This window comes from Fulmarus glacialis, unplaced genomic scaffold (genome assembly GCF_000690835.1).
Source record: "Fulmarus glacialis isolate BGI_N327 unplaced genomic scaffold, ASM69083v1 scaffold6128, whole genome shotgun sequence".
Taxonomy (NCBI): Eukaryota; Metazoa; Chordata; class Aves; order Procellariiformes; family Procellariidae; genus Fulmarus; species Fulmarus glacialis.
The window spans coordinates 20,372-29,730 of record NW_009230033.1 but is presented as its reverse complement, the minus strand read 5'-3'; the positions used below and the strand labels follow the sequence as shown (position 1 = coordinate 29,730).

The window sequence follows — 9,359 nt, the reverse complement described above, 5'->3', positions numbered from 1 at the left end:
TTTAGGAGAGAAGATTTTTTTACAAAATGCCATCATATCAGCCATAAGTTTGATCTTATTATGGAAGTATACATAAATGTATATGCCTGTGTACTATGCCTAAATATTTTCTTTTAAAAAAATTAATAATGCTGGACTAGTACCATAACTCGTACGTTAATGTTTGCTTATGAACCGAGAGCAGTATTTTTACTCCCTGCTCCTGAAGCTAGGACTAAAGGTTGTAGAAAAATTTAGAAAACATGTTTTAAATTCTGAAAGACTTTTTTCCCTCTCAATATAATGTGGTAAGTTACAAGGAAGAAAAAAAATCTACAAAGATGACCCAGCTGTAGGGGAAAAAAAAAGGAATTAATGATAAGTTAGTGTAACTAGACATATTACTTATTCTGCTACATATTGGAAAAGGAGAACCTCTCTCATTTTGAACCCCGAATCTATTGAGTGACGCACTTCTCTTAATTAAAAGACCCTCACCTTGCAAGCACTGATATTAATAGCATTTATAATGCATTAGAACGTCCACTAGTGCTTTGTATTTGAAAATGTAGCCTTCCAAATTGATTTTTTCCACTTTAAAATGTGACTTAACTAACTTATCAGGAATTCTTATAGGCGTATCCTTACAACTTTCTGCATCTCTGTGAAGTGTTTATATGATGCTTAATAGTGTCTGCAAGCTGCTGTTTTACTCAACTTTCCTGAATTTCAAACATCTATATTTTACTCTCTTATATGCTTTTAACTAAGGTATAGTAGATGCATTTTTGCTTCGGTACTAATTCGAAATGTAATATTCATTTCTTTAGAAGACATTTTTGTTGTTGTGCATGCCTAGTGTTTTGTATGTTGTATATTGCATTCAGAATATTTTTTTCCTTCTCACCTATCCACAAATGCAATGCCGTTCCCATGATGCACCTCTGCTTGCTGTTTACCTGTATGTTAATTCGCTTGAATCCCATTGGCCCACTGCCATCATGTGCTCGCTGCCTGTTATTAAAAGACTCAGTCGACTGCCAAAGCAATGAAGCGACCTCTCGAAGCAACTGTAGACCTGGTACTTTGACCTTTCACCTTTTGCTTTGCATGTAGCTTTTTTTTTTTTTTCCTCAGAGAAGCAACTAATGAAATTTGTATCGCTTTACTTTTGAACATCAACCGGAAATGATTTCACATACTCGTTAATTTACCGGAAACTCTATTTATCCATCTCATTCTCATACGTAATAAACGCAGACGATTTAGTTTGGTTCCTAACATGGTTTCATTTTTTTAAATATCCTCTCATGAAAAGTCGAATTGAGATAAAACTGCTTCTGTAATTGAAAACGCTTAACATAATCCATTAATCTGTATAATAATAGGAAACGATATTTAAATTAAAAAAGAAAATACTTGGCAATGAAACATAAGTGGTTTTTTCTCCCTGTAATATTTGAAAACCTATTTAAAGGCAATGCCATTTTCGTTGCTTTAAAGGCCTTTCTTTTCAGTAGTTGTGCTGCTACAGTTTTAGGTTAATAGTACCATGCTTTTGCTATCAATAACAAAATTTCACTCATTTTACATTGCTGTGCTTTGAGTTAATATGCATGGCGAGGCATCTTTAGCCGCTTTAAAGAATAATAAGTTTTTGTATTTATGTATATGTTACAGACGTCTTAAAAATGACGCCATTTTAACTAACTTTCTTATTTACAGGCCTTTCCTCCTGGTGTTCTGCACCCTTTACCAAAGAGACAAGCACTTGAAAAAAGCAATGGTGCCAGTGCCGTTTTCAATCCCAGTGTCTTGCACTATCAACAGGCTCTTGCCAATGCTCAGTTGCAGCAACATGCAGCGTTTATCCCAACAGGTATGTTGTACCCACGTTGAACCAATTGTGTGTTCCTTAGGTAGCCTCCGTGTCAGGCAGTTTCACTTAACAGAGGGTTTTATTATGCTCCCTGCCCTACCTGAGGTGAAATCTGCACAGATATTTACACGTGATTTTAATTCCTCCTGCAAAGTACGAGAATTGAAGGAGAAATTTCAACATGCCGTAAGGCTGCTTTTCACATTCATAGCCTCGTTCATCATTGTCCAGAGTTTGCCCCTTTTTTCCTACCTTAAATTGGCTGTATTTTGACTTTTATCTGCCCGCACTCTCCTGGAGACGAGAGGACAAAGTTCCGCTAACAAAAATGCTGGGAAAAGCATCACGCTTCAGAGATGCCGCGGGAAGTGTGCCGTGGCCAAGGCGCGTCCTCCTGCTCCCTCGGGTGCTGTTTTGCAGCCCGGGGGTTTATCCCAGCCGCGCACAAGCCGAGCAAGAAGGGGAGCACCAGCCATAACCTTCCAGTCGATACCTGCATGGAAGCACCGGCAAAACACGTTGCTCCCCGCAGCTGCACTAAAGGGCTTTGAGGCATCAGATGCGTTTTCGTGGTTTTCATTTTGGAACACCACCAGAACTTTTCCTAGCATTTGCGGCTAATAGCTAGGGTTATAATTCTTCATGGGGATGATCTGAAAACGGATGAACGTAATTTGCGTTTCAGTGCTCAGAACTCTGTAAAAATCAGAGCATTCAGAGATGGCTTGAGCTGCACCGTGGCTGGTGGCAGGGCTTCTCTTTAACACTGCGAAAGAAAGAATGTGCTAGGTACTCGTGTAAACAATAACAACATAACCCTCTAAATTATGTCGGTCACTCCCACTCCAAACTTCCCAAAGGTAGATATGCTGCCTAATGAATTCTGTGATTTCATTTGTAATTAACAAATTACATATTTTAGTATCAGAATGTTATTGAGTGTGAACTTCCAGGATCGTTTAAAACTACGTGTTTGCAAATGCGCTTGACATTCCAGCGATGTTATTTTAGTTTATAGAAATAATGTCGGTTAAACAAGGAATGAAATGCAACACATGATGATTTCCCGATCTATCAGCATTCCCATATGTTTTTAAAGATAAAAACAAACACAGATGGCTTTGACTTCATGGAATTTTGCTATAAGGCCTGAGTAACAACCTTGGAGCCTGCCCCTGTATTTATAATAGTAAGTTATAGCATGCCGTATTTTTAGCACATTGATGCACCAGAATATCTGTGGCAGAAAACATACTGACATTTATGGGAGTGTTTGAAAAAAATAAATAAATTGTGAGACTGCCTATTTTGACAAGAATGGAAGATTGTCCTGTGCTTACAAACGTACAGAAATTTCCACAGATTTATTTTACATTGAAGCCCTTAGAATTTGCAGTATGATATGCATTATTCCTATTCTTAAGCACTCCCTTTCAGGGCTTACCGCTATTATTTGCAATTACCAAGGATTTTGAATTAACTATGTTTAAAGTTTAAACCTTTTTCAGTGAAATAGCATTTGGATATTTTCCAGAGTTTTGGAGTGCTCATGCTTCCTTAAGTAGCTCATTCTTTGTGCTTTTTATTGTCCATCCCTCTTTCCAACTAATGGTTGTAATTATAGTTTTATCTTACAAATTTCTGATGGTAGGAAGGGTGGATCTTGGAACCAAACCTTAAGGGCCAGGTTGTTGGCAAGCCCCAAAACAAGTGCATGAAAAAAGAAGAAACAGAGGGATAACATAGCAGATGGAGCCCAGGCCCAGAGTGGAAAACCTTTCTCACGGTGCTGAACCTCCTGCTTTTTGTGCATACCATCAGCACCTAGAAAGGATGTTAGAGAGAGGAGTGGGGTACGGGAGGAGGCTAGGAAAGGGGAACCCCCTCTAGATGAATGGGTGTCACGAGCTTTTCTTTGAAGATGCTACGTCTGATATTCCCACGTTTCCTGGGAAGGTTGGATTTGGTGGGTGTAAGGACTGTCATGCCACCCAGGTCTAAGGAGCAATGCATGACTTTATCAGTTGGATTTTAAATGATTATGTGATATTTTCTGAACTGGTATAATTTTCAAATGTGTTCCTTGTGTGTGTGTGTGTGTTAAGTTAAATTTTAAGACAAGTTTTGCTGCTGGAACATATATAAAACTTAATTGTTTTATATAACTTCTCTGCTTTCTTAACCACTTGTTCCCCTAATAAAAAGTGTGGGGCTTGACTTAGCATGGCTTACCTCCAAAGTTCTGCACTTTGTTTTACATCAGTTTGATTGCTTTGTCACCTTCTCCTTATTGTTTGGTGAATGATCTTAAAAACAACAGACCTTTTCTCTCTTCCCATTGCTGTTTGTTAGTGTTTCTATAGCCTCTAGAGGAGGAACTTTGTGTATTCTTCGGGGACTGTTCTTGGGTAAGGTCATTCATAGTTACACTGCTACTGCGATGGTCCGATAAGGGGCTGCTGTAGTAATTAAGCAGGAATACAGGAAGCATATTTGACTTCATATCAAATATGCATATACCTGGGACTAGTCTCCTTACCTGCTCACCTTCACCAGCTTGCTATATGCACTGTACTGAAAATATGCTTTTTTTTTTTTTTTTTTTTTTTTAATTTGGTCTTCCCAGAAAGGTTAGAGGTGGACTAAGCACCAAACCTAAACTGGATGGCAGGTGAACAGTCCTTCCAGAGCATCTTTGAGGTGCGCTGGGAGCCTTTTGCTGGAACATTACACACTTCGAGGTGTTTAGCTTGGGGAATTGTCACAGTAGCGTTTTCTTTGGTCAGAAGCACCTCTCCACCTCAGGTGTGTTAAGAACAAGTACATTAAATCTGGCAAAGCCCCCACAGAACAATATCAGCTAATTCCATTTTAACTTCTTTCTCTGCTGCACATCAAAAAGTTGGTGAATGTTCATCTGCGCAACATTGAGCTGTCTGAATTATGCAGTGGGTTCTAAAATTCCCAAATAATGTGATATTTAACCAAAGATGTGTGATATTTAACCAAAGATGTTTCTATAAACAAAAACCTGTTGCTGCAAAAGTACTAAGTGAAAGGATAAAAGTACTAAATAAAAAAGTTTGTGAAATATCTTGTATATACACAGAAACATGCCAAAAGTCACACAGTATACTCAGGTAGGGGTTTAGTAAGAACATAATCACATTTTTTATGTTAAAGCAAAACTATGAATGACCTTACAGTTTCATTTAACTAACTTACTTCTCTGTGGTTATGCTTGAATCTCACTTTGAATGTTAACTCTAAATGGCTAACCTGTTTCTTCCCTTTATCCACTTTTTTCACCTATCATTGCATGACACGCAGGGTCAGTTTTGTGCATGACACCCGCTACCAGTATTGGTAGGTTCCAAATTTCTTTATTGATCTCTTTTTATACTGTGTATGATGTATATTCACTTGTTTCAAAAATCCTAGGCAAGATTTAGACAATGACTAGAATTAAAGGTTCGCTTGTCCTTCTGGTTGACTTTGCAGAGTGTTTAGATTTGTAGATGAAAGCCGCAGTTTAGATATGATATCACCTGCTATAACAACTACACTGCAAAAGCATAATACCATGAATTCCAGTCTGCTTTTCAGTTTTCAAAGTTTTATTTCTCTTTATATTTTATATTGTGTAGTACTATAAAATCATAAAATACTGGAAAAAGCCAGCAAATTTCATCAGTGTTTTAAAATTTCATAGTGGTGTGCCTATTTCTCCTTTTTGCTGTGTGTTAGAAAGTTTTATCAGCGTTTCCCAGAAATGTCTACTTTGATCCACAGGGGTTCTATTGAAACTTGTGATCTGAATCTTGCTCCTCCTTTAAATATATTTGCAGCTTGGAATTAACGTTTTGGGCATGCAAAATGGAAGTCCAGTGCAACAGCCTCTAAGACAGAAAAATAACCTTTCTTCTATTCTATAGCCCTATCCCAGTGATTTTTTTTTTTCATGGGACTACTCAGATAAGCAGTTAAAATATCAAGCCTTTAAAACATCAAGTTAATAATTCTCCCATGAAGATGCTGATTAAAATTCATTCTTAAAAGGAGCAAAAGAATTTTCACAAAGTCGGCATTGCTTTTTTAGATCAAATAAAGTAGTATTTAAATCAGGAAAATAATATTACCATCCTTCTCCTGGTTTTTGCCTCAAAGCAGATGGTAGTTTAACTCTAACAGTTATACAGTGCTAGTAGGAAAAAAAAAAAGCATAAGTTGGATTATAAAGGAAGACAGTGAGTATCTGGCTTACTTCAAAATGAAGATACGTGAAAATAATTCCTTTTTTTAATTGTGTTTAAAAATTAAGATAAACATTTATCAGTTTCCTTCCCAGTACAAACCACTGAATTTTTTTTAGTAGAATTTTATTTTGGAGTGCTTTATATTGATACTGGGAGAAAACAAATTGCCCATGTAACAATTCCCAGATAACGGGCTATTTTGGTAGAGGCCTCATTTGCACAAGTAGTCTTGTTCTTAGAGATGATGCCCACATTTTCAATGGTCCTTGCTCTTTTTTCTGGGAATCGCCGATTGTGTTGACAACCTTCCTTTAATTGTACTTGTAATAAGCTATTTTCCCTTTTTTTTATTTCTCCGCCACGCTTTCTCGCTTTGCACTGTGATTGCATGCCATCTGCCGGTTTAACCCATGACGATGGCTTGCCGCTCTTGATATTCACCATGCCAAAAATACCACTTCTCTTACCATAATGCTGCACCCTCCTGTTCATTGCTTCCATGGTTCCCCTCCTGAAAGTACCCATGATGCACAACGCTACGGCCGCCACTGTCTCTGCAGCAACAACTCCTGCAACAAGTGTTCCCTTCGCCGCAACAGCCACAGCAAATCAGGTTTGCTCCTTTTAAAGCTTTCTTTCACAAGATCCCGAACTCTAAATGAGTGCTGAGATTTTTATTTTAATTTTTTTTTTAACAAAAAAAATTCTCCCGGAGAATTTTTTTTTTTTCTGTGTTTACCCCATCAAATTTTACTTTTATTTTTAAGTCGTTTATAGCAAGTGTTTGTGGGACAGGTTGCACTTATTTAGAGTTAACATTTGTTGCAAATAATGATGTAGCTGTGTTTTGTGTTGCGATGTTTGTACCTAATTACTCTGTAATTAACCCAGCTGGAGTTAGAATCACCGTAGTACTGGACTACTTACAAAAGTCTATTATTAACTCCTAAGTTCAAAAGGAAGATCATCACAGGTTTCAAACAGTTCAGGTGTGTTAATGTAGCCTTCTCCATGCAGTGTGTGGAAGTGACTAATTTGTAAGCGTGGAAGCTGTCTAAAATCACAAGCGGGACAAGGTAGCTGAAAAAAAAATAGAGAGAAACAAAATTGAATGTTTTTTCTAAATGCTAGTGATCAAAACAGCACTCGAGATATTTATGACTACGCCTGCTTTATGTTTGAAAGTGTATCTTTAACCTGGGAATTATATTTCCCTGAGGAAGGACGTTGTTACAAAGAACCCCTGGGGTTATTGGCAGAGGCAGGCTAGGAAAGATGATACTTTCTCCTTTTCTTCTGCGGTTTGTTATGTTAATGGCAGTTTTCATTCTGGTAGGGTTTCCCCCTCCTCCTGTAGGACCTGATTCCCAGGGAAGACGTATCTGTTGCAGCTCTGAGTGTGTAGCTTTGAATAATCCATTGGGGCTGTAGAGATTCCCATTCCGATGCGCCCAGGCCCCCCCAGGAGAGGGGTTTGCACAGCAGTTAGGTCGCTCTGGCTTTTCTGTTGCTTCGGGACCGTGCTCAGGCACTTCCACCTGAGAGCTGTTTTCCCTCAGGTTTTGAGTGGTCAAACTGAGGGGGAAGCAAGCAGATTTGCTCACCAAGTGAAAGCAAAGGGCTATGTCCCCATCACCTTTCCTTGTGTTGCTCCTGGCCAGACCGACGAGCTGTCGCAGACCTAGTAGAAATGCTTGCCCGTTGATTCATTCCCCTCCACCTGCCAAGGAATTACGAAGAAATCAGTGAAAATGTTTTGCTTAATAATGTTATACCAGCAGATTTATTTTTTTTTTTTACTGTTGGTCCCAAAACTATTTAAGTATCCCATGGAAAAATAGAAGTTGCCCGCAAGAGTTTGTTTATAATAATTTAGGAAAAATATACTACCTCTGAAATACACCCTACTTAAAGAAACAGAAACCAGTCTGTTTTCTCTGTTTTTTTTGAACGACTTGTTTGCCAACATTGTGGTGTTTGTGCTTTTAGCATTTTCATCAAAAGAGGGTTGTAATTTTGTACGTTCTTTTCTGAGAGCTAGCTTGTTTTAATGAAGAAATGCTCGGGAAGAGGAGGAAAATGCAGCAGGCAAATAGTGCATTTCACTGTCCTTGCCAGAACAGCATCTCCAGCAAAAACTTGTTTGGCGGTATCCAAAGTAGTTTTGTGATCCCAAAATGGTGACAGAGGGACTTGAAGATGCGAAGGGACTATGAGAAAATGAGGCGGTTTGGGGAGGGGGTCAGCTGGGGACCCTCTCCGGCACGGGAATGCAGCCGGGGCAGCTCCACCACCCGCACTCCTGGGCGCCAGAGGGGCTGACTGTGGCTGCAGTAGAATAAATACATGTACACCTACAAAAGGACCAGTAAGCAGTCTTTAATGGGAATACTTTCATACGAGTAACTAGTGCCAGTGGGGAGACGTAGGTGTGCCTTAATGCACTTTCTCATCTAACAGGATAGCAGGCAGAGCCCCTCCTTTCCCAGTGCAGATTTTGTTTGCCTTGGAGGATTAGAGCATTTTAAATTTATCAGGAGTTGTAAAAAGTGTCTGTCTGTATTTATTTAGCTGCACGTATTTGTCTGTGTGTATAGATGTAACTCCATGCTGAAATTAAAGGATGGTTTAACACGGGGATGGGTTTTCACTTGTTTAACTTCAGCCATTTGGAAGTTCGGCATCCAGTTCATCTGCTTTTCTAGAAGTCCGTAAGGTAAATTGTTCTGGAGGGTCCTGCCTCTTTCTCTTGCCTGTGGAAGGAATGTCGGTGCGTAACCAAAGCTCTGCACCACTGCACGTGGAGGAGATGAGTCCCATCCCAGCAGCTTTTCTCACTGGCTTCTGTAGCGTGTGCCATCGCTGTCTTTTTCTTCTCACTTCTGTCTTTGTTTTAGTCATTGCAAATCTTTAAAAGCTCTGAAACTAGTGAAAGTAGTATTAGTTACTTTTTCTTTATAAGAGGCGGATCTCCAAGTTTGCTGTTTATTTACAACCTCCTAAGAGTTGAAGACAAAGCTACAACACTGGGAGAGGCCCCATAGTAACTCTATGGTCCTAACTCTCAGTATTTCTTTAGCCCACAAAACACAGAAGGAGCAGGTAATTAACTTGGGTTAAGACTTTGTTCATGGTCATAACGTTCTTTGTGTCCTCTTGTATGGATTTAAACTCTCCTGTGTATTTCAGAAGAGGACTTTTTTCTTCCCTTCTAGATAAAATTTCCTTTTCTAGTCTGTGCCACA

At 39.0% G+C, this 9,359-nt stretch overlaps 1 protein-coding gene across 8 annotated transcripts in view; it reads left to right on the top strand.

Moving 5' to 3' along the window:
- The window catches only part of MBNL2 (muscleblind-like splicing regulator 2), a 73,062-nt gene that overhangs the window by 47,872 nt on the left and 15,831 nt on the right, over positions 1–9,359 (top strand). For 2 of the 8 annotated variants that reach the window (XM_009584066.1, XM_009584063.1), the window contains 2 exons: positions 1,705–1,858; positions 6,633–6,727. In XM_009584066.1, the coding sequence (XP_009582361.1) occupies positions 1,705–1,858; positions 6,633–6,727 (249 nt within the window). Of the gene's footprint in view, positions 1–1,006; positions 1,061–1,704; positions 1,859–5,188; positions 5,225–6,632; positions 6,728–9,359 lie in introns of all 8 variants that reach the window. The other 6 variants (XM_009584064.1, XM_009584060.1, XM_009584059.1 and 3 more) reach the window with 5 other exon arrangements.